Source organism: Gossypium hirsutum, chromosome D03, assembly GCF_007990345.1.
Source record: "Gossypium hirsutum isolate 1008001.06 chromosome D03, Gossypium_hirsutum_v2.1, whole genome shotgun sequence".
In the NCBI taxonomy this organism is placed as follows: domain Eukaryota; kingdom Viridiplantae; phylum Streptophyta; class Magnoliopsida; order Malvales; family Malvaceae; genus Gossypium; species Gossypium hirsutum.
The window spans coordinates 476628-503079 of record NC_053439.1 but is presented as its reverse complement, the minus strand read 5'-3'; the positions used below and the strand labels follow the sequence as shown (position 1 = coordinate 503079).

The window sequence follows — 26452 nt, the reverse complement described above, 5'->3', positions numbered from 1 at the left end:
TCATTCGGTTAACCGACCGGTTAATCGACCCGAAATTACTATAACCGAATTAACTGACCTTCCAAAAATTTTAACCGTTAACCGAACCGATTTTTTTTTTAAAAATTTAACCGAACCGAAATTTTTTCAGTTAATAAGGTCGGTTAACCGAATTAACTGAAAATTATGTATTTTTTATTTTTGGTTAAAAATTACCCGAATTACCCGAATTACCCGAATTAACCGAATTACCGAAAAATACCCGAATTTTTATTTTTTATTTTTAAAATTTAAAAAATTTATAAATTATTAAAGTAAATTGGGTTTTAGACTTTAGTAAATTGGGTTGTCTTTTAGTTTTAGTTTTATTGGATTGGGTAATTGGGTAAACTTTAGTTTTAGTTTTATTGGGTTGGGTAATTGAGTTTGGGTTGGGTTGGATAATTTTATTTATTAATTTTTTCGGTTAACCAAAAATTTTCGGTTAACCGACCGGTTTCGAACCGAATTAACCGTTAACCGAAAAATCATAAAAAAATTAACCGACCCCCGACCGAAAAAATTCGATTAACCGACCAATTAACCGAATTCGGTCGGTTAACCGAATTTTTTCGGTTTTACCCGAATTATGCACACCCCTACTATCATTTCCAACACGTGAGCGGGTTATTTTTCAATTTTCAAATCAAATATTCAAAAACAAAATATAAATAAAAAAATACATATTTAAAAAAAATTATAATTACAATCCATACTTTCAAATAATTATAATTAAAATAAATTATTATAATATACAATAAAATTAAAAATTAAGATATATATGAACTTAAATCAAAATAAATATGAATAGTGCTCGCATATATAATAAATATTGAACCGAAATAAACTTTTAAAAAAAACCCATATATTAATGGAAATCGAATATTTAAAATCAAGGTTACTTGTTAAAATTTGGTTGAGTTTGACCCAAATAAACTCAAATTCCATTCAGCAATTATCAAGCCGAGTTTGAGTTACTGGTTGAGTTGAACTCGAGTGTAATTGTCTATGATTTGAATAATTCACAAGCCTAATCAGGCTTTTCATTTTTATATTTTCTTATATTGTGAAATTACATTTCTACCATTTTTATATATAAAGAAGTCCAATCAATCTTGAGTAACTCGATTTTGTCACAAGTCGAATTTAAACTTAAAATTGATGTTCTATTAAGCTCAAATCAAGTATTGTTGAGTGTTTTCTGCATGTCATTTAGATGGTGAAGATGTGTATTTATACGATATGATTATTGTTCATAAATGTGATGTCGTAGGTAAGTTTCATGCATGTCGACACGTACCTTACTCTAGGTTTAACAGTGTTTATACAGTGTAGGTTTGCTTGCCTGATGGTGTGCGAACCCACGTCGTGCGGTCTTATGTAAGGGTGCGAATTCCTTACACGCAAACTCATAGTGTCATGCAAACTTGAAGTGCAAACCATGTAGAACTGATACGAGTCACAAATGCCTTAGATGCGTACACGAAGAAAAAAGAAAATCAATATTCACTTTCTTGTTTTCAAGAAAATCAAGAAACCGAATATTGGTCCAATTTTGCTGTTTTGAGCGATTTCAAGAATCAAGAAAGTCAAGATTTCAAATCTTGGAAATCTTGGTCCAAGAAACCGAATCTTGCAACTAAGGCGCATTGGATCTCAGTTACGAGCATTAACAAGCCAATTTCAGGAGAGAACAGATTACAAGCCCAAGTTCTTAAAGACAGGGCCCAATAAGATGTTTCAAGCCCAATCCAGAAATTTAAATCAGATTTAGTTGAAAATCAGGCCAAATTGTCAAAGTGGCCCAATTTGTAAAATTTTAATTCTTTAAATACTTGGTTTTAATTTTTAGACTTTGCAAATAGATTTCTATGTAAAAATTCAGCCCAAAGAGGCCCATTAAAGGCCTTTGACGAAATTCCCTTAAAAATCAATAATTAGGTGTTTTTTTTTAGTTTTCCTATTAGGGTTAGGAAAATAGTTAGAAGGCCTATATATATGGCTTGGCCAGCCACCCATAGAACACACATTACAATTACATTGAAAATTTTAGTTTTTGCTTAGTATCAAATTCTCTTAGAGTTTTCTCCAAGAATTCCCTCTTTAGTTTCTTTAGAAGTAGTTTTAACAATCTTTTTGATTGTGGGAGCCATCTTCAGCCTTCTTCTTGCCATTGTTCTTCATTGGAAGGGAGATTAGAGCCGTTTGAAAGGAGTTGTGAAATCTTTCAGGGTTTCAAGGCTTATTAGGACTTTCTTTATTTCTTTTGCTGTTCATTCTTCTTTATTAAATTCTGCTTGTGTCGTTTTGTTGAATAATTTAGGATTAATTGTTCTTATTTCGTTTCAGCCATTCCAAACTTCAAGATCTGATTCGGCACTTCCTTGGACATAAAGAAACGTTTTTTATTCATAAAAATCCCCCTTTTCTTGCCATCCAATCCCTAGAACTAGTGTCCATTGATTTCGCAATCTGTTTTTAATTTAGTTGCTGTTTTGAGTTCTTTGATAGTTTCGGCTGATTGGAAGTTAATCTTGGGGCTTAATTTCGCGTTCTTGGCTTCCAAGAACATCTATTCATAAATGTTTGATTCTTGGTTGTTCTTTATTGAATTAGGAATTTTTAGTTTTCAGATCTAATTGATTTTAATTAAGTTTTACTGTTTCGTTCCAGATCTGATCTTCTAAAGCTTTCTTAGGAGTTTCTCGTGGCTTGACAACTCGATCTTGGTCCGCGCGCAACCCTCTATCAAGAACCTAACTCGAACTCAATTGGGTTACGGATCGGTAATAGTGAGTATCATAACAAATATAAAACCCCAAACTTCTAGTCAAACGAGGTAATTGTGGCCTCTCGAGAGAATCAATGACTGCATCTTTGAGGCATTTGCTATAATACTAGTCCATCTGAGAATTCTTAATTGGCTGGTTGTAAATTGCCCAGGGACTATGGAACAAAGGATTATCCCGAACACCTACACTGAGGTATTGACGATGATTCTCAAATATTGCAGAACAGAATGTGATACGATGAGATAGAATGCAATAGAAACAAAGACACAGGGAACGGGTTACCTGCTCTTAACGGTCAAAGCGAACCCTTTCATTCTAACATTCTGATTTCTTTAATTCGAAATGAATCAAATCTCCTGAAGTAATATTCGAACTTGCTACTAGTTCAGCTAGGCTTGATTGCATCACGAGTAAATATAATTTTAATGGGCCCGCTTTTCTTTTCACAAGCTGTGCTTTGGTCTCTCTGTTTTATCGGTCCAAATCTTAATGAATGGCCCAATGAAGTTATGTAAAATAACCCAAAATATCGGCCATTGTTCACATTGTAGGTATGTTTAATTAATTTAACCCATCCAATTGATAAATGTAACCTACCATTCTAGGTACATTCATTTTGCTCTTAATTTACTCAAGTCAACTTATAGACATCACCATTCATAGCCATAGAAGGCACTTGTCTGAGAGATATGAGAGATACCATAATCAAGGGGGAATGCAAGGGGAGGCAGAAGTTTTAACCTCTTAAAATAGTAAAATTACTTTCAAGGTCCATTGGAAATTTATAAAATTATATTTAATCCCTCAAAAAATTTATAATTCAATTTTAATTCAAAAACTGTTTTCGGCATTTGCCTTTTACCATAACCCATCAAGCCTACTAGCTAGAGGTGAACAAAATTGATTTGATTTGAAAAATCGAAAAAAAATCGAGTTGGATTTTACAATTCGTATAACTCAAATAGTTCGAATAACAAATTAATATAAATACTTTTTTGGTCCCTGTTAATTTTGAAAATGAGCAAATTGATCAAAATTACAAAAATAATTCAAAATAATTTTCAAAAATTTAAAATATTTATAAAAATCCCAAAATTTATATTTTTTTTAAAATTTAAAATATTTTAAAAAATATATAAAGAAAGTAAAAAAAATAATTTTGAACTAAATAAGTTAATTAATTATTCAAGTTTATCATACTATTTTTTTATTTTAATTTTTTTAAATATATATGGTTTCAAATTTATCTACTCAATTATACTGTAACAATATTTTAATTTGGCATGTTTAATTTTTTAATTTAACTTCAAAAAATATTTAAATTAAATTAAGATGATAAAACAATACTCGTCAACTCAATTAAGTTAAAATTTTTTCACTTAATTCGATCGAATGCTCACCCTCCCTCTATATCCCAACACCTAGTGACTATTCGAACCCTCAACATATAATAACTTTAATTTCAAATAATTCCAAAAAAATTTCAAAAACCATCCTTAAATAGAGGTGCTCATGGGCCGGGCGGCCCGGCCTGACGGCCCGCCCGAAATATAGAATGGTTTGGGTAAAAATATAGGCCCGAAATATGGGCTTGGGCAAAAAAATAAGGCCCGTTTAGAAAACGGGCCGAGCCTCGGGCACCACTTTTTTGGCCCGGGCCCGGCCGGGCCCAATATAATAAATATATTTATTTTTTAATTTTAAAATATTTTTTAAAATTTTAAAATACATTTAAAATACTTTTTTAATATTTATTAAAAATGGGCCGGGCCAGGCTTAAAATTTTTTCCCGAGCCAGGCCTGGGCAAAATTTTAGTCTCATATTTCGGGCCGAGCTGGGCCCGAGCATAGTACCCAGGCCAAATTTTTATAAGCCCGGCCCAAACCCGGCCCGGCCCATGAACACCTCTATCCTTAAAACACAAAAAAAAAAACCAATACAAAGTTAATCCCACCTGTCTAATTTGATAAATACAACATAACATCACGGGTACATTGATTTGTCGCTCTTAAAATAATCGAAAAATAGGTGTTTGAAAGACAAATTGCGATAGATGCAACGACAAAGACAGCTTTGTTGATGGGCAACAATTCCAAAATTATGACCACCCACGAGACACGACTTGACGTGGTTTGGCAATAAGGCTACTGCTGAATTCGTGTACCCCATTGTATATGTGCCAACATTTTTTAACCTCTACATTATCTTTTTATCCAATATTTAGAAAAAAATATTATTTGTTTAATTAATATTAAAAAAAACTTGGGTTGATTGAGTCTTAGTTTAATTGGTATAGACATTGTTATCAACGCAGGAGGACGTTAGTTCGAGTACTCTAAAGCGCATTATTTTTCTATTTATGGATTAATGAGGAACTATAAATAGTTTTAGACATTGTGTTAAAAATAACATATATGATCCGAAGATATAATAAAATTATTAAACAAAAAAAAAACACTCGAAGTTTGGCCTCGCTGCATTATTTATTTGTTTGTTTATGTATACATACGTACTATTATGTTTAATCAATTATCACAATGAAATATAAAACATGATAATATAAGCCCAAAAAATAGATGGGAGTCACAATTAGAATTGTCCATGAGTTTGGTCATTTGATCAAGTTCGAAGGTTCGACTGAAAAATGGGAGGGTTTAAACAGAAATATAGACTTGAAATATTAAAAAAAAAATACCCAGTTGGGTTTTGGGTAAGCTTTTTTTTGCTCAGACTCGGGCCGGATACATGTCTTTTTAAATTTTGTTGGGAAACATTCGTATCAATGTTTTGATGTATTTTTAAATTGTTAGGAAACATTTGTTTTAATATTTTTAGTGTATTTGATATATTATATGTTTTAAATTTGTTTTATAAAATAAAACAATTTTAAAAAAATTAATACAGACCCATATTTAACATCTATAATTTAGGTTGGGATTAGACAAATTTTTAAACTCATTTTAAATCCCGATCTGACCCGGTCCATAAACAACTCTAGCCAAGATCATATCACAAAAGAAAATTAAAAACAGAAAAGTAAAGAGGGAAAATACAAACATAACAACTCATATAAGAGGCCTGCCTAAGACAATTTATGACAACAAGACACCTGTAGATTGACCAACTCATATAAAAGTATATTTTAATTTCAAAAATTATAAAAATTTGATTTAATTATTTAAAATTTATAATAATATAAACTATGAAAATAATAAAATTTATGTTACCACCGTAAAAATATATAATTTAATTCCAACCCCAATAAAATTCTTAATTTCCCCCTGCTCCAACACTAATAAAACAATAAAATATAAAAAAATGTTAAATTTAAAATAAATAAATAACACTCAAAAAGACAAAAAAATGAGTTGCAATCTTAATTACACGTGAGCTACTAATTAGTTTCGAATATGATACCTATATTAGGTGCTTAGAAAAAAGACAAATATTAATTTGATTCTTTAAAATGGTAATTTTTTGTTATTAGTCCTTGTATTGTGTGTAAATTATAGATTTAGTTATTGTAATTTTGAACTTCGAGTCATAAACCAAATAATATCGGTCGTTAGGTTAAATTTTGCTATCAGTCTCGTGAGTTATAAAGTTAGTATTTGTTCTCTAATTTGATCATTTTTAGTCCCTGTGCTTTTTGAATTTTGAAACTTCAATTCTAACTCAAACGGTAGTTGTTAAATTTTTTAACTAAAATTACGTAATTCTTTCTGTGAGTACTATGTGGAAATAACAAATTAATATGACAATACTCGTGTGACAATATGATTACAACGTTAAATTTTGAAAATAATAGTACTTAACACTTATCATTTAGTCAATGTTGGAATTTTAAAGTTTCAGGAGTACATGGACTACAAATGACAAAAATATAAATACAGATACTAAATGCGCAATTTACGCATAATATAAAAACTAACAATAGAATTTAACTTTTAAAAATCCTAGATTCAAGTTTCATCGGAGTTTTTACTATAATTAGAGGTAGTGCTAGGGAAGAAATTATGTTATGGACCATTCCCACCACATCATTTATGGTTCATTTCCAGTAATTTAATGACATTTCAAGTAATTTTTTCATGTCATTAATACATAATTTTGACAATTTTTTTACCTTAAACCCAGAAACCAGAACCTCGAACCCGAACCTAAACTCTAAACCTCGAATCTAAACCTTGAACTTAAACTTGAGTTCTGAGTTCAGGGTAACAAAATTTACTAAAATTATGTATCAATGACATGAGAATTTTTGTTGAAATGTCTTTAAATAATTAGAAATGAACCAAAGATAATGTGGTGGGAAAATTTGATAAAATAATTTCTCCCATAGATTAGGGAATACGCCTTGACCCTTCCAAAAGTTAAAATTTTAGTGTTAATCCTTTTAAAAATAAAAAAATTTACATTTTACCCCACTCAAAATTTATAATTTTAATCATGCCCCTGAATTTATGTTTATTCTAGTTTAAAATTTATCATGCATCAAATTTATCTAAATATATTTCAATTATTAAATTCGTACTTTGTAATGTTAACTATGTTTGTAATTGATCGTGATTGCTTGGAAAATAGACAAATCATATTTATAATATTTTTTTAACAATCTCATTATAGGTTATGACTATATCTTCTTCTTCTTTTTTTTTTTGTGAAAAGATAGTCTAAAATAAAATCTAGAGATTACAAAGTAGAACTAGGGAATAAAGAACCCCTCGCAGTATCCTCTTTATTAGAGTTATGTGACCCAAATTTTAAGAGATTGCTTGCAAGTCAAGTTAAACAAAATATATTTTCTTTCTAGAAGATTTAGTATTTATTAGTATAATATATTTAGCATTTATTAGCACAATTTATTTGACCTACTAATTTAGCCTATAAATAGGTTCTTTTACAACATTAGAAAATACACCCATTAGATATTAGAACTCATAACACGTTTAGAGAATTTTGTGTTTACGTTTTGAGGGTTCTTTGTTTTCGGGGTTTAGTTTTTATCTTCATCTTTTGTACTCTTCATTCTTTTGCCATTATAGTAAAATTATCTTTGCCCGTGGTTTTTTATCCTCTTTGGAGGGGGTTTTTCCACGTTAAATTTGTGTGTTCAATTTCGCAATTTATTCCGCTATTTTTTTATTTGTTGCTTAATCGGGTTGATCCTAACACTCTTCTAAAGTTTATTGAATCTCCAACGGCGAGTCTTCAAATAAGTATAGATCTTCCTTGTTTACAAATGCCATTTTAGCTAGAGTGTTCGCTGCCTGATTATCCTCTCTACGAATGTGACGTATGAACCACCTTTCTTATTGGAATAAAATATGTTGAATTCTCCTAACTAAAGAGATACTCGAGACATCTAAATTACGATCACAAATAACTTTGACTGCCTCTAGATTATTTGTCAGAATAATTACTCTATCATTACCTTGCTCCTCTATATCTGCTTTTTTTCTGACACAATGTTTAGAACTATTTACAACTCCTCCCAACCTATAAATAGGAGTATAATGTGCTTCAGTGCATTCGAACCCACATCCTTCTATATTGATAATAATATCTATACTAATCGAGCTAAAGACTAACATATTTATAATTTTTTCACGTAAAAGGGAATTGCTTGTGGGGGAAGACTGTCAATTGTGTTTCCACCACCTCACAATACATTCTCTTATAATTCAGCAAAAAAGAAACAAAAAATGGTGCCATCATGTTCATGTTTTTATCAATTTATGGGCAGAAATTATAATTAGAAAAAGAAAAAAAAACGACAACTTTATCATTTTCCCCTCTTTTGGTTTTTGTGCATACAAGAAATAATGACCTTAAATAGGCTATGATTTTAGTTACTGTTAGAGAAAATAAATTTTAATTTCAATAATTATTTAAAATTTAATTTGTTGAATTTTAAATTCAAATAAACTATTTAAATATATAATTTAAATTGGTTCTGTATAATAAAAAAATCATTTTGCTTTACCTCACGAGTTTTTAAATATGTTTAATTAATTTATTTTATTGAAATTTGAGATTTAATTTATTATTTTAATTTGACGAAAATTTAAAAATTGGAATATAGTCAGACCTGACGATCGGGACATGCCCACATGTGGTGTGACTTAAATCCAAAATAAGATAGACCCAAAGTCACTATACTATTAGTAAATTTACGTTTTAGTCACTTGACTTCAAAAAGTTACAAAGCAATCACTGAATTATTTAAAAGTTTTCATTTAAGTCAACGGGTTGTTAAACTCGTTGTTGTATGAGCTTCTTTATTTGCATTGCCTGCACTAATAAAAAAACTCACGTTTCCCTTCTCTTCTATGGATCAATTTATTTGTTTGTTTATAAAACAATTTTGAATCTCATGAATATGCGTACAAAAAACTAAATAGCTTTCTCCTTCGATCATTGATACTAACCATCAGACTAACTTGGATCTAAAGTATGTTCTTATAATCTTTGATACTTCGCTTGAAGCTCACTAGTTAAACTTTAAAAACAACAACAGCCTAATGAAGTAAGTAAAAACTTTCAAATAGTTCAGTGACCATTTTGTAACTTTTTAAAATTGAGTAACTAAAACATAAATTTACTAGTAATTTAGTAACATTAAATATAGTTTACTCTTTACAATAATACCATTTATACACAACATTCACCAAAATTTATACACAAACCGAGATTAAATGCATGAAAAATAGTTATTTAAACACTCTTAAAAGAAAATCCATCCATTATCGGCCTAAATGTGCTCATGGGCCGGATCGGACCGGATTCGAGTTGGATCCATGTAAGGTATTTAGATCAATTTTCTAAGCTTGAGCCCGACTCGTCCTGAAGAATGGACTTACTTTTTTTATCCAAGCCCGACCCATTTTAAGAAAAGTAGGTCTGGGCCTGACTCGACCCGCCAATATTTGATATTTTTAAATTAGTTTTCTATTACATTAAAAGTACATATTCATATTAAAAACACTATTATAAATATAATAAATATTTTGTTGTATTAAATATATTTTTTAAAATTTTATATTCTGTATTAATTTATTTAGTTGGGTAAATTTTTTTTTTTAGATTTTGAGCCTATATAATTATTATTTAACATAAGTAATTAATATAATATTTTTATAATATAATATATTCAGATCAGACCAATTTTAAATTTTTTACTCAAAGTTTAATTTATAAAAAAAACCTTAAATTTTATCTAAACTCATTTTTTGACCAACTTTCGTATATGTGCAGGTTTAATTAGACCCTAATTTGAAAGCCATAATGAAATGTTGTTTAAACATGGAGCTAACATGAAAGATAAAAAAGTAAAACAAGGGATAGAATAGCGACTAGCATAAGAGGGGAAAGCAAGACATGTGCAAATGGAGGGCATGTGAGGCACTGTCACTGTCGTACCATTAAGGGGTCCACATGGGATTTGGCAGTGACGAGAATGGTTGTTCATTCTAGAATATGCACGCCTCTTCCCCAAATTTTTTTTAGTTAAAGCCCTAATTACGCTATTATCCCTTTCGATATTTAAAAAAAAAAACCTTTATTTTTATATTTTACATTAAAAAAGGATAACATTTATAGGAAGAAAAAAAACAAACTAAATTTCGATAAACGTCCCTACCTAACGACCCAAATAATGGTAAACTTTCCCATCTTTGATAACTGAGGTAACTTTTAGACTGAAAGAGAGTTTGGGTTTAGCTGAGGTAAAAGTCTAGACTCGGATTTAAGTCGAAAAATAAGTTGAGGTAAAAGTTTAGTCTATCCGTATTAAAATTTTTATATAAAAATAAAATTTAAAAATATAATATATTGAATATATTAAAATAAATATTTTTAAATTTATATTTAAATAATATTAACATAGGTACAAATGTAACTTAACAAGTAAATACCTTTAAAATAATAGTAAAATTAATAATAAAATAAGAGTTATACAATATTCAAATAATAACAACAAAATATTAGTAATATAATAGTAAAAATTCTCGACCCCGAGTAAAAAAAGCTTACCCAAGGCCCGACTCGTTTAAAAAACGAGCATTACTATTTTTGTTTAAACATATTTTTCGAACCTATATTTTTATCCAAATTTTCTCACTTTTTGTACAGAGTCCGATCCATTATCAGTTCTAAATAATTTTTTTTTAAAAAAATTAGAGATTCTTATATTTAAAATAACTCGACTTGAAACTAATTTTGGGTTGAACTTAATTATGGTAGGGGCGGCTGTTGTTAATTGAGGCAGTAAAAGCAAATTAAGGGTATGGATTATGAGCGCATGTGTTTAGGTGAACCGAAAAAGCAAGAGCGAGCAAGCGGTCCATGATTGCCAGCTGGAGTTGGTGTCCTTTAATTACTTCACCACGTGTTACACTGTAGACCCGTATCTTTCCAAGTAGAAAGTCTGAAAATTTGATTTTGTATAAATCCTTTTTAATAATCTTACAATAGTATCTGTTTTTTCTGATATAATATTTAGAATTATTTATAGTCTTTTCTTAACTCATAAATAGGAGGATAATGCGCTTCAGCGCACCCAAACTCATGTCTATACTAATCGAACTAAGGCTCAATTAGCTTAGTATTATATAATTTTATACAAGCTATGTTGGTTTAATTCAAGTATCATAAGTTATTGATAATAACATTATTTTATATATATTTTATACCCAAATAATAATATTCATCTAATATTTTTGTTCAAAAAAATTCATTCAATATAAAAACGGTAAAAGCCCATGGAGACCCCTATACTATGAGCCAGATTGTATTTTACCTCATATACTTAAAAAATAGGTAAATTAATCTATGTATGTTAGATCAAAGAGAAAACTAACCATTCTTTACAAATTTCATTCATTTCTGTTGTTAAAATTAGTCATTGTAAGTTAACATAAAATATATCATATATCACTGTTTAATTGTTCTATCAATTATGTTAATTTTTAATATTACAATCAATGCATTTAAACCATATCCACTATTTACTGCCGACAATCACCACCACTGTTAAATAACTGCGAACTTTACCGTCCGTGAAAATCACTGGCATTTTCCGTAAATAAAGAAAAAGAACCAGGGACATTTTCGCACTTTAAAATTTTTTAACACCACCTGTCCTCCATTGCAAAGTAACAAAACTCAAAGCTCCTGCTGTCATCGCCAATGGTGGAGACTCTCTCTGCACCACAAACAAACAACACCGAATACTGTAAAAAAAACCACCATAAAAAAAATTGTAACAAAGAGAAATAAACCATCATTTTTTGAGCTTTGCTCACTAAGGAAGACTATGAAGAAGAAGAGTGGTGAAGTTCTTCGTTTTGCGCAAAGCAATGCCTCTTAAATTTCTGAATTCAATGCTCTCCTGTTGAAAAAACTTTCTCGAAGATTGTCAACAAGAAAGGTTAAAAAAAGAAAAGAAGAATCACTTTAAGCATAGAAGTAAGAGAAAAAAATTTCTGAAGAGTAGGTGAGTGTCTCACTACCATTAGTGCATTTTCTTTTTGTTATTTGCTGTAAAAGAGCTCTCACTCAGAGATTCTCTCAAATAAATGTTATTTGCATTTTGGGATTTTCTTTTTCTTTTTTGGGTTTTGTCTCTTTTTTCTTGTTGAAGAAGCTTGATGGGTAATCTTCTAGTTACAAACTGAGTTCTTATTTTATTTTTTGAGCTGTTTTAAGCTTTTAAAAAGTGGAGGATCTTGAGTGATTATTTAATTTTCTGCATAGATCCTTGAAGAAGCTTTTGGTTCCTGCTTGAAATCCATAGAATCTATTTCTTCTCAAGTTTCATCAACGTAGTCGTCACTTTCCATTAACAAATCGGCTCTGGGTTTTTGTCGGCAATGCAAGTGGTGAAACCAAAAGGAAACGTTAAAGCTCTTGTTAATGGTGAAACACTGAAGTTTTTAGCTTAAAACAGGTGAAAAAACAATAGAAAAAATCTCCCTGATAAGACTTCTTTCATGGTTTTTTCTTTTTGGGTTCTTAAATTACTGTTCATTAAGCTCAATTTTGACTCTGCAATGATATAATATTTAATGCAGATTTAAATTTGAGAAGAAAAAATGGCATCGTGGGAACATTTCGGAGAAATTGCGAACGTAGCACAGCTCGCAGGCTTTGATGCGGTGCGGTTAATAGCCATGATAGTTAAAGCGGCGAGCACGGCTCGAATGCATAAGAAGAGTTGCCGGCAATTCGCTCAGCATCTTAAGTTGATCGGTAACTTGTTGGAGCAGCTCAGGATCTCGGAGCTTAAGAAGTACCCTGAGACGAGGGAGCCATTGGAGCAGCTCGAGGATGCATTGAGGAGGTCTTACATTTTGGTGAATAGTTGTCAAGAGAGAAGCTATTTGTATGTTTTGGCCATGGGATGGAACATTGTTTATCAGTTTAGGAAGGCACAGAGCGAAATCGACCGGTATTTGAAGATCGTTCCTCTTATCACTCTCGTTGATAATGCTCGAGTCAGGGTATGACTAATCTCGAAAATATGTTCATAAGTTTATGCACATATATATAGCTTGATTAACTTCAATGAAGTGATATGAGTAGTTGGTATTTGCCATATTTATTTGAATGTTTAACCTGCAGACTTCGAGTCAAGGCATATGTGTTAATAAGTTTATGCATATATATGGCTTGATTAACTTCAATGAAGTACTATGAGTAGTTGGTATTTGCCATATTTATTTTGAATGTTTAACGTGCAGGAGAGACTCGAAGTTTATTGAGTCAGGGCATGGACTAATCTCGAAAATGTGTTAATAAGTTTATCCATATATATACATGGCTTGAGTAACTTCAATGAAGTGCTATGAGTAGTTGGTATTTGCCATATTTATTTTGAATGTTTATCATGCAGGAGAGACTCGAAGTTATCGAGAAAGATCAACATGAGTACACATTAGATGAAGAGGATAGAAGGGTGCAAGATGTTATAATGAAACCCGAACCCTCGGAAAATGATACCATGATCTTGAAAAAAACTCTTTCTTGTTCATACCCAAACATGCGTTTTAATGAAGCGCTGCAAAAGGAAAATGAAAAGCTTCGATTGGAGCTACAACGTTCGCAAGCTAATTACGATGTGAAGCAGTGTGAAGTAATCCAGCATTTGCTTGATGTAACGGAAGTTGCGGCTTCTATTCCCGATAAGATTTCATCCCCAAAAGTGTCTAAGAAAGTTGAGCGTAATTACTCAGATGTCGATAATGAAAACGGTCATTCGTACAATGATAACTCTCCTAAGAAACCTGATTCTCGCATGACTTCAAGGTTGTTTTTCCTTGTACAATGTGTTTGGCATTTATTTCGGTTTTTGCCCCTTAGAATATGCATTCATAGTTTATGCATTTCGTGTACTTGAAGCTGAGTGCAGTTTCTAAAGTTTTTGTCATATGTTTTCAGAAACACTTCTTCAGTTTCATCAGGACATGATCTACTCTCCGATAGAGGATCACATCGGTATGAAGAATGGAATGCTGATTTGCTCGGTTGTTGCTCGGAACCATCTCTGTGTAAGTCCTTTTTTATGTCATTGCTGCCCTGCTATGCGTTAAATGTCTTCTTTCTATGCTCGGAACGATCTTTTGTAAGATTTCTAGGACAGATATCGGTGGAACTGACCGTACGGTTTTTCTGATCGTCTGGTCTCCTAAGCCACCTTTCTCATTGCAGGCATAAAGACATTCTTTTATCCTTGTGGTACGTTTTCAAAGATTGCTACCGTTGCAACAAACAGGCATATGTGTAAGTATTTGTGGATCATATTTTATTACTCGGTTGTTTCATTATAGCTCGGTTGATAATCTGTCTGGTACATAATTATTTTCATTTGTACACGAATTTGATCTATATTGCTTAGTGCCCATGCATAATTTACTATGAGAATCCAGCTTTCCTTAGGATTTTACCTTCTCCCGTGTAGGCTTGCTATTTGCAAACCTTATGTCGATTGCAACACCTTTAAATTTATATTTTTGGTTTTGGGTATTTCTTTGGTTTTCAAAACTTACACCGAAACTTCCTGCAGCTTCTGCTGAAGCATGCAACGAATTAATGGCGTATTCATTGATATTGTCGTGCTGTTGCTACACTTGCTGTGTTAGAAGGAAGCTTCGCAAGGCATTGAACATTACGGTATTCTCTCTGCCATTAAAAGAGTAATCTACTTGGTTAAAATATAAAACCTTGAATCGCAAGTTTTCTGCTATTTTTATGTTCCATGGACGAATATGGTTTGGTTCTGTTACCTTGGCCCCATTACTTATCATACGATATACCCGTGATTAAGCCATATGCCATCTTCTATTAGTTGTAGTTATCAGAAGTATATGGCTAGCCGTATCCATAAATCAATATAATGACAAAAACATGCTAACATCGGTAAAAGTATCAAGGCGGCTTTTATACTAGGAGTCAAATCGCATTTTGCTCTATTTACTCAAAAGATGGACAAATTAGTCATTGTACGTTAGATTAAATAGCAAACTAATTCTTTCTGTTAAAAATTTATCTATTTCTACTGTTAAAAGTTGGTGTAGTTGACAAAATAATTAGACAATTACATGTGACTAGACCTAATCATGGGTCGGGCCACCGGTCCCGGTCCAAAATGTGGGAGGGTTTGGGAAAAAATATAGGCCCAAAAAATAGGCTTGGACGAAAAAATAAGGGTCATTTGAAAAACGGACCGGGCCTCGGGTAAGGCATTTTTGGCCCGGGCGACAGAAAATATCTGCTCTTTTTTTGTTTTTGAATGTTATTTTCTCGTTGTTTTCTTTCTGTTTTGTTATCATTTTACTATTATATTGCTATTATTTTGTTGTTATTGTTTGGATATTGTATAAAACTTATTTTATTGTTAATTTTGTTATTATTTTAAAGGCATTTGTTAATTTTTTTATTATTTTAGAGGCATTTACTTGTTAAGTTGCATTTATCTTAGTGTTATTTAAGTTTACATATTTTTTAAAATTTATTTTCAATTTGTTGGAAAATATTTATTTTGATGTTTTTAGTATTTTTAATGTATTATATATATCTAAAAATTATATAAAAATAATATAAAAATTAATATGGGTTGGGTCGGGCCCGGGTTTTAGCATTTTTATCCGGGTCAGACGTGGACAAAATTTTTAGTTGAGCATGACCCGAACCCGGCCCGGCCCATGAGCACCTCTGCATGTGACACATCACTTGTATCTCATCATGTACAAGGACCCATTTTTAACGGGAGAAATGGATGAAATTTTTAACAAGGCTAATTTGTTTTTTGATGTAACCTACAGGGACTAGTTTGCCCATTTTTTTAGTAAAGAGCAAAATGCAATCTAGCTTCTAGTATAAGGGCTTCATGGTACTTTTACTTGCTAACATCATACGATCCTCGCTGTTTATCTTTACTTCCTCCACAATAAATTTCAATGTCACTCAAAATTCAGCACCCTTAAAATGTTTACGCGTTTCTTCCTTTGGCAGGGCGGGTTTGTCGATGATTTCCTCTCTCATTTGATGTGCTGTTGTTGTGCCCTCGTTCAAGAATGGCGAGAAGTAGAGATTCGTGGGATTTACGGTACGTCTCCTATATATAGTACTAAGAACCTAACAATCAAGCGAAAATTGCATTTTTCCCCTCTAAAAACTCTATCATCGCACTTTCCCCTCTAAAAACTCGATCATTGCACGATGCATATGATTTTTGCGGTACGGTTTCTTCATTCCATAACCTTAAACCAATCATATGAATTTGCAGGTCCTGAGAAGACTAAAACAAGCCCTCCACCATCACAGTTCATGGAATCATGAGTGAAAAAAGTACTGAAGAGACATTTTCTTGGGAGGTTTGTATCAAAGCTGAACATAGAAGGTAACTCTAGTTGCCACTTACCAGATTGAACCTGTACTAAAAGATTGCTTTTCTCTTTGAACCTACATACACGTATATATTGTCTTTGTATGTAAATTAGTGAAATTATTAATGGAGATTGAGCACATGTTGTTGTAGGAGAAACTGATTTTCATTTAGTATAGTGGTTTTTGGATTAAGTTTTGTGTTGTTTTTGTTTAGATATGAAAGAACAAATTGATGAACTGAAAGTAGTGCAGTTGAACAAGAATCAAGCTTTTCTTTTTGGGCGGTAAAAAGGGTTAATACATCAAATTTCAAAGTCAACCGTGGTGTAATGGCAAAGTGTTTCTGTTGAAATGAAGTCTTGTTTAAAATGTCCACTGAGCTCCTGATTGGATTTTTAAACACTCTCCACCTCTAGTAGAAAAAAACATATATCCAGTTCTAACTGCTAAATGGTACCTTGACAAAGCCTTCACTGTTTTAATGGATATTGCTATCTATTAAAATTATGACACATTCCTCTGCACCTCGTTTGTGCCTGCCGGATAAACTAATTAACTGAGGAATTGCCTTTCTTCCTCCATATCCACTAATCTCTTCCTTTGTTTGCTGTAGAATGTTGCTTTAACAGATACGAAATTTCAAGGTAATGATTGAAGTAGGTAACTTCAACTATACCTTATCTTTGACTGGGATAATCTAATTTTCAGAGGAAAATGGTGCTCCATTCTTTCTCTCTACTGTTTCAACATTTGCACAACATAATGCAAAACCGAAACCCATCTGTACAAAAAAGAGTTTCATTTTTTATGTAAAGGAAATATTATTGCTTTATAATTTTTCCAGGTAAGAAGGAAAGAACTATTAAGGTTTAATAGGCATAATTCTTATAACTCCTAAAGTTTTTAATATCAGTTGAAAAATTGGATCAAATTTTGAGGTGACAATATATTATTAATCGAAAAGAAATATGGTCAATTGAGCTAGACCGGACTTATATTTGTAAATGGTTAATTCAAGTTCATTTTAGGTCTACTCATATTTTTTAATTTTTTTTCCAAAAAAATATGTTTATTTCAATTTAATATTTAACCATTCATTTTGAATTTTTTTAATATTTACATTATAGTCGTATTAATATATTACTAGGGACTTATTTTTTATATGGTATAAATTATTATATTATGTAATATATAAAAATTGTTATAAAATAATAATAATAATGTAAAGAACATAAGAATAATAGATGAAAATAAGAGGGATTTCTATTTCTTTTTCATCATCGTTACAAGTAGTACGCTCACGTGTATATATAGGGAGATTAAACTCTCATTTTTTAATATATAAATAGGAAAGAGGTTACAATGAGATAAGGATGAAGAGTTAAGAAAGATGAAAGTTTGATCACAATGAACATTCACTTAATAGCATTCATAACAAAAATGACATAATATAAAATATTATAAACTTAAAAAGTAGATCAGGTCGAGTCGGGCTTGAGTTTTGAGTGTTAAGCCCAAGCCCATCCCATATTTTAAATATATCCGATTTTTTTACCCAAACCCATTTTTCAAGCATAATATTTTTGTCAAAATCCTTTCAAATTTTGGACAGGTTTTCAGGATTGGGTGAGTAGCTCGACCCGTGAATAGGTCTACTCGTGATATTAGTTTAGTCATGAGCTTAATATAAGTATATATACACATATTATAGATTCACCATATGGAAAAGATTTATATTTAAGTCTTTAGTTGATATACCAATGATGTCTTAAGTATTCAAGTTTGAGATTCATTGTGTACATCTATATATCTTTGATTGTTTCATTTCTTAGTCTTTGGCTCATCTTTTATGGATCCAAATAGCCACCTTTATTTTTATTTTTTTGAATAATTTCATTATAGGATTTGATCGTATCTGTTCTTTGTGACACAATGTCTAAAATTAACTATAGCTCCTCCTCAACCTATAAATAGGAGGATAATGCGTTTCGGCGCACTCAAACTCACGTCCTCTTAATGCCAATCAAGTTAAGATTCAATCGACAATAATTAGTCATCAAAATCTGAGTTCAAATTTGAAATGAAGTATATTATATGAATAGTTTAAATTTAACGTGTTTAAATATATTTTTTAAAAACTTTGACTCTACCCATTTTTCAAGTTTTTTTCATGATTTAGCATTTGAACCATATATAGTTTCTTATTTTGAAAACTTTTTTTGTCTCACTTTAGTACATGAACTATCAATTTCATCCCATTTTACTCCAAAAAATAATCGACTTTCGATGAGAATGTACCAAGGGGGTTAAACTAGGAGAATGATTGTTCAGGTACTTAAGCGATGTAAAAAAATATTTATGTACCAAATGAGAAAAAAATATAGTTCAAGGGCCAAATCGCAATTTAAGCTTTATTTTTTTTAATTTTTAAACAAATCAAATCCAAATTACCTATACAATAAATATACACATATTTATAAATTGATTTCTCTGTTTTAAATATATTCTATCAAAATCAAACTCGCATTTAATTCTAAATTGACAATTAGGCTAATAGAAATATATGATTGATACAATACTGATATAAATTAAGAACTCAATGCAAATGTTTGAAGTTTGGAGAACACCAATCTAGAATCAGAGAAAAAATTTTGGGATGCTTAATGCAATTAACCCAAATTAAAACGTTGAAAATACCTTTTCTATTGTGTTAAACGTGTCTACAATGTAATGGTTCGATGAGAATCCAAAACAACAACTTGGCGCCACGTGTCCAATCACAACCGTTCCATAAAAAAACCGAACCCAATCCCAATACCACCCATCACTCATCCTCTATAACAATCCCTAATTTATTGTCAGTACGAAAAGAAACCTTTGATTATTTAATTCCCGTTTTCTAATCTTTTTGGGAAATCGGTAGCAAAAAAATGTCGTCGTCGGGGAGGAAGATCACCCTTAAGAGCTCGGACGGCGAATCATTCGAGGTTGATGAAGCGGTGGCGTTGGAGTCGCAGACGATTAAGCATATGATCGAGGACGATTGCGCTGATAACGGGATACCGTTGCCTAATGTTACGAGCAAGATCTTAGCGAAGGTGATCGAGTACTGCAAGAAACACGTCGAGGCTCCTAAGACAGACGATCGATCCGCCGATGACGAGCTCAAGAGTTGGGACGCTGACTTTGTCAAGGTCGATCAAGCCACTCTCTTTGATCTCATTCTGGTCAGTACCTCTTATTCTCCTTTTCCCTTCGTTTTTATTTTTTATTTGTTTTTGTTGTTTCAATTATATGCTTATGTTTTCTTCTTGGTTAAGCTAGGGTTTTGAATTTGGGGGTAGGGGAAATTTGAAAAATTCGGGTTGGTTTTGGGTATATAATGCATAATTTCGTTTCAATGTATTCAATTTTTGGTGATTTGTTGGTTTTTTATTTATTTCGTTGATGGTTAAGAATGTAGCATCGTTTATCAAGTCGTAGATATGTCGTAAATTTGAAGAAACAAGCCATTGCATAAGTAAAGTAAAGCTTGTGGCCCTGGTATAATTATCATGTTCTTTTTTTTTTGGCTTTGTTCTCTCTTGGTTTAAAGGTCTTGTTTCACTTGACAAGCAAAAGCCTAACTTGTGATTTTCATTAAGATGAAAAAGATTGATTCTTTGATGATGCCTTGCCTAACAAAAAGCAATAAGCAAGAAGCCCCTGCATGAAGATTGATGTTTTCAATACAACTGTGTTTGAGATTGTGCATATGTTTGCAATTACCAACGAGAGAATTGCTATGTAGGTGATGCCTGCTTGTTGCATTGCAGAACTAATGAATAATTGTTGCTCATGAGGGTGTAATCAAGCTGAGCTGATTCCTAATACAGTCAAGCTCGAGCTCGGTTCAATATATAATTAAGCTATTTGAGCTCAAGCTTGATCAAACTCATATATCAATTTTTGTACCCAAGCTCAAACTTGAGCTCGATTAAGCTTGTATGTATTCAAGCTTGAGCTCGGTTCAATAACTAAATCTGAGGGTTAATAATATATGTTAAGTGCAACAACTAAAATTTGGTAATATAAAAATATTTAAAATGAAAAGCTTGATGAGGCTTTTGAGTTGTTCAAGCTGAGTATTACTGAGCTCGAATTTGGTTCTATTGATTGCTCGAGCTCCTCGGCCTGATCATTACCTAATTGAGTTCAAATTTTGTTTGCGTCCAACTCAAGTACCTTGGGAGCTCCAGTGTTTCATATGCATTCCTACTTGAGCTTGAGGCTGAGCTTGATTAAGCTTGTATGTATTCATGCTTGAGCTTGATAAGGCTTGCATTCCTACTTGAGCTTGAGCCAGAGTTTGGTTAAGCTTGTATGTATTCATGCTTGAGCTTGATAAGGCTTGGAGCAGTTTGAGCCAAGTATTACCAAGCTTGAATTTGGCTCTATTGAGATCTCGAGCTCCTTGGCTCGATAATTACTTAATAGTGTTTTGAGTTTTTTTCAAGTCGAACTCGTGTAGCTTGCAAGCACCAATGTTAAATTACACGCCTACTGGTGTCTAATTTCACTAGCCATTTTGTTGAAAAAACCCTTGAAAATTACATGTGAGCTTTATAACATACTATTTGCAGGCAGCGAACTATTTGAACATCAAGGGTTTGCTGGATCTCACTTGCCAAACTGTTGCTGACATGATCAAGGGAAAGACCCCAGAAGAGATCAGGAAGACTTTCAATATCAAGAATGACTTCACCCCGGAAGAGGAAGAAGAGGTTCGTCGGGAGAACCAGTGGGCATTCGAATGAAGGGTCAATTTCGAGTGCCGGTTCAATTGTATCAAACTTCTCTATATATAAAAATGTAGTTTGTTGCTCTGACTTTTCATCTGTACTTTTGGATATTCTGTGAGCTCTTTTGAAACTCTTCAAAGTGTCATCTTCTATGTTCTTTGCCTGTCTTCACTAAAAACCAGTCTGTTGTATCCAAGTAATGTCTTTTAATCGTGGTCTGTGATATGAATGAGAATGGTTGTCTAAATTATGCTTGCCATTTACTATCCATCTATTGCTATATGCCCCAAGTTTTAATTGACTTAACCGATCAATAGGCTAAGTTGATGAAATTGATTTTACTTCTTCTCGTTGTCTTCTTAGCATGGGAAATAAAACATGAATAGAAGTGTTTCAAGTTTGTCATGGCTACTACCATTTTGGTTGGTTATGAACATTCATAATTGATATTTGACTGCCTTTAGATTATTTTAATCTCTTGTTCACCTAACAGGGATTTCATGTTAGTTAAAATATCTCAAAGGTTATTCTATTTTTCTCAAATTTGAAGTTTATTCTACTTATATTTTTATTTTTTAAAATGACATTTTAAAATGAAAAAAAAAATGAAATGAATTTTAACAAGATTAATGTTAAGACTTTATTTTTGAAATTCTTAAAAATATAAGTGTAAAACCTAAATTGCAATGTAATTATCAAGAGGTACCTCTTGCAGACTTGTAAAGAGAAGCTTTTGAACTTGGTGAAAATTTGGATATTTAAGCTTTGCTTGGTAAAATGAAAAAATAAAAAATTTGAAGGGTGAAAATCCTAGTTTTTCTTTTCATAATGAGAGATGGAAAAATAGAAATAAAGAATAATATTCTTTCGTCCATTACTTTGGTAATTGTGAAAAATGAAAAAAGAAATGCATAATTTTAAACTAATATGTATCTCTCTCATTTTTCTTTTCTTTGGAAGGACGGTTTTGTATACATTAGGATGTAAAATGATCTTCCTTTTTCCTTTCCTTACTTTTTTCGGCTCAAAATTCATTTTCTTTCCACTTTTTCTTTCTTCTCATTCCTTCACTTTTCCACCTAATCAATTGATTGTATTTGTATCAATGAAAAATCAATTATTTCAAGTAAATCCAATTGTGAAGAAAAAAAAGTTTACACAAAATCCCCCATCAAAAACATTGATTCATATTCTCAATCAATAGTGTAAAACTAGCTTTCAGCAAGCTTAACATCCCTTTGATCCATACCCTCCCTCCATTGTTCACTCACTTTTAAATTATGAACAATGTTCTTTAAATCTAAAAGATTACACCCTGCAACTCTTTCAATCCCTTTTTCCTTCATTATCTGTTTCATTTTAGCAACATCCTCCCATTGACCTGCCACAGCATACACATTCAACAATAACTGATAATATGTGAAGTTTTTAGGCTCTTTTGCAATCAACGATGTTGCTATTCTTTCCCCAACAGTTACGCCCTCCCTAAACCGACATGAGCTGAGCAAGTTAGCCCAAAGAACCGAATCAGATGATATGTCCTCGGCACTATCCGGCATTTGCCTTAGGATGTCTTCCGCCTCTTGGAAAAGTTGAACGCCAACGTAAAGATTCGCCATGCACCAATGATGAGCAAAGTTCGGTTTTATACCGAATTTGTTGATCATTTGGTGGAAATAGTTTCTGCCATCTGGTACCGATCCTGCACGAGCACAAGCACATAGAACGCCGACGAAAGTGATTTCGTCAGGAGAAATGATCGTTTCTTCCACCATATCAGTGAACAATTTTAGTCCATCTTTGGGATTTCCATGAATGCAATGCCCTAAAATCATTGCATTCCAACAAACTCGGTTCCTATTTCTGATCTTGTCGAACATCCTACGAGCTAATCCTACTTTCTGGCAGTTACAATACAAATTAACCAAAGCTGTATCTATTATTATATTAGACTTCATGCCGTTCTTGATTAAAAATCCATGAACTGATCTTCCTTCCTTTAATCTAGCTGACTTGGAACAAGCACTAAGTACACTAGCGCCAGTCTTCTCGTTCCCCATTAATCCCGTTTTCACCATTTGCCTAAACAACTTCAATGCACAACCCGGATTCCCAGCTTTTAAATACCCTTTAATCATAATATTCCAAGAAACCACATTCTTCTTAGGCATTTTATCGAACAGTTGGTGAGCCAAACCCAAATTCCAAACTTTGACACACACATTAATAAAAGAGTTCCATGAGGCAATATCTCTTTGAGACATTTCAATTAACACATTGATGGCAAACTCAAAAACCCCACAACAACCATACATATGAATCAAAGAGTTCTGTATTGGCAATCTATTGACTACCCCAAATTTAATTGCTTGGCCGTGACACTTCCTTGCAGATTTAGAGCAACCCAATTTCGAACAAGAGCTTAAAAGTGGCACAAAAGTATAGCTATTAGGAACAAACCACCCATTATCTCGCATTTTAAAGTAAAAAACCACAGCTTGATGGTGTAAAGAACTAAAACAGTAAGCTCTGATAACTGAATTAACACGGAAAGTACCAGGATTTTCAATGCATCGTAGAATCGAAACGGTGTAATCAATGTTGCTGAACTTGGAAGAATGGATCAAAACCCTGTCGACCCAAAATGGGTTTTGGAAGAGACCCGAAGTTATCAATCGAGCTTGGATTTGAAACAGTTCCTTTATATCACGACACGAATCGAGGATCGAAGTGAGCGCTTTGGACTCAGTTGAATAAAACGGCAAGTGAAATCGGTTGAGTTTAATGAAGATGGTGGATCGAAAACGAAGGAGTTCACGAATGGACATCGTTGCCATTCATTTGGGACTTTGTTTTGGTACCTTCTTCTCCAACTCAATTTGATTACCGCCATTGAAGCATGTTATAGAAGGCTTGAAAAAGGAGAAAAGCCTCCTGGCTTTCTAGTTTGTAGCGTGTAATGGAGTGAGGGACATGTTATTCAGAAATGGTTGCTTTGATTTGATCCTTTCGGTTTAGCAAATTAGGGATCATTTAGCTGAAAAGCCCGAAATTGGGAGATTGATTTTCCAAAAGTCAGCAAGCAGGGAAAGTGAAAAGGTATGTAATATAAGACCCATAAGCCCAAGAACCACCACTGAAAAATACACCATTGTTCAAGGCCCAGAAAACAAAACGACAGGCCGAACCAGCTCCATTAAAACCAGAAAGTAATTCGTCTAAATTTTAGATTCTCGTATTTTAGGGTTTTCCAATTTTGACTATTTTGAGTTCGGGTTGTTTTGATTAGATTATTCGGGTTTGCAATTTACTTTAACCATTTTAAATTTAGGTTATTTCGAGTTTAGAGTAATTTTGATTTAAATTATTTATAAGCTTAGATTTTCTAGTTTAGGAGTCAGTCATGGGAGGGTTCGGGTAAAAAATAGGCCCGAAATATGGGTTTGGGTAAAAAAATTAAGCCCGTTTAGAAAATGGGCTGGGCTCAGCACCACTTTTTTTGCCCAGCCCGAATATAATAAATATATTTTTTATTTTTTTTATTTTTAAATTTTTTTAAAATACTTTTTTTTTATTTTTTATTTTTAAAATAAATTTTTGGTGTTTATTAAAAAATAGGCCGGGCCGAGCCAGGCTCGGGCTTAAGAAATTTTCTCAAGCCAGGCTTGGACAAAAATTTCAAGCCCATATTTTGGATTGGGCCTAGGACACGGGCCAAAATTTTTTCTGGGCCCGCCCGAACCCGGCCCATGAACACCTCTAATTTTATTATTGAGAGAAATACCAAAAAAAAAAAAATTCGAAAGCATGATCTACCAAGGGAGTTGGTTGAACCCCTTAACAGCCGAAGGTATTGTCTGTTTCCCGTAGCATACGGTGAACAACCCACTCTTTGAACACACATACTTTCAGAAAAGAGTAAATATACCAGGTTTCTTCAACATTAGGTAACCATCAGCAAAGATTCGTACCGTCAATGGTCAATTACTTTCCCATCATTTAATTGCTTTCCTTCGAAGCATGCATGCCCCCAATCCACTTTACAACGATGTTAGGGGATATTTTTCTCATTACCTAATCCATAGCCTTCACTAACTCAAGTTCGAAAACTAGTCATAACATTATCGAGAGGGGCAATTACTTATCTCGAAAAAATTAATTTTTATGGGTCTTGTATAAATTATATAAAAAAGTTAATTGTAGTAAAAGTCTTCAAATTATACTCCAAATTTGAATTGATTTATAAATTTTAAAAAATTTTAATTGAATCCTTCAAAGTTTCGATATTGTATCATTTAAGTCGTTCCATCAGCTTAGGCATTGGCTTGAAAATTAAATGCCAATTCAATATGATGTTCAACATATTTAAAATACACGGATCGTTTCGTAAATATATGTGTATCTATTGCTAAAACAACTTGAATATGATCTATTAAGAATAAAGAGAAATAGAATTTTAATGTCACTTTCTATTTTTTTTCTTAAAACTCATATTCATATTTTCTATGCGTAGGTACACGTTTTAAACATGCTTCACGACTGATTCAAGCCGATATTTAACACCTAAATTGAATGGCTAAGCTAATGTAAAGACCTAATTGATTCAATGTTGATATTTTGACAATTGTACGTTTTTAATTTTAAAGAGTAGTAAAACCGAAAATTATTTTGGTGGGACCATAATTGAATTATGAATTTTGGATGGAGTTCAAAGTATAATTTTATTCTTCTTTTCACTTAAAATTTTACGAGCTTTAAGGGAATTAAAAGACAAATTTACTATTTTTTGTGAAGCATAAAATTTAAAATTTGGACAAAAATTTCTTCACATTCTTTGAAATTAATCCTATCATGTCTAAATAGAGTTATTGTAACATGTACGTTCTTTTTGACATAATACTTTAAATTATCTATAGTTTCTCCCCAACTTATAAATAAGAGTATAATGCGTTTCAGCATACTCGAATTCATGT

At 32.2% G+C, this 26452-nt stretch overlaps 3 protein-coding genes across 3 annotated transcripts; 2 read left to right on the top strand and 1 right to left on the bottom strand.

The window, feature by feature from the left end:
- Positions 1-11931: 11931 nt before the first annotated feature.
- Positions 11932-16890, top strand: LOC107909472 (protein MID1-COMPLEMENTING ACTIVITY 1). The gene is made up of 9 exons (XM_016836999.2): positions 11932-12307; positions 12568-12760; positions 12885-13313; positions 13706-14118; positions 14251-14360; positions 14521-14592; positions 14876-14982; positions 16324-16417; positions 16598-16890. Exons 3-9 carry the CDS (start codon positions 12906-12908, stop codon positions 16648-16650), a joined length of 1257 nt encoding a protein of 418 aa, XP_016692488.1. The 5' UTR covers positions 11932-12307; positions 12568-12760; positions 12885-12905; the 3' UTR covers positions 16651-16890.
- Positions 16891-18971: 2081 nt separating this feature from the next.
- Positions 18972-21726, top strand: LOC107909473 (SKP1-like protein 1B). The gene is made up of 2 exons (XM_016837000.2): positions 18972-19925; positions 21321-21726. Exons 1-2 carry the CDS (start codon positions 19629-19631, stop codon positions 21492-21494), a joined length of 471 nt encoding a protein of 156 aa, XP_016692489.1. The 5' UTR covers positions 18972-19628; the 3' UTR covers positions 21495-21726.
- An 844-nt stretch (positions 21727-22570) lies between these two features.
- LOC107909474 (pentatricopeptide repeat-containing protein At3g51320) lies at positions 22571-24560 on the bottom strand. Its single transcript, XM_041089515.1, has 2 exons — positions 24037-24560; positions 22571-23900 (listed from the first exon to the last, which is right to left on the bottom strand). Exon 2 carries the CDS (start codon positions 23792-23794, stop codon positions 22691-22693), a length of 1104 nt encoding a protein of 367 aa, XP_040945449.1. The 5' UTR covers positions 23795-23900; positions 24037-24560; the 3' UTR covers positions 22571-22690.
- Between the last annotated feature and the right edge of the window lie 1892 nt (positions 24561-26452).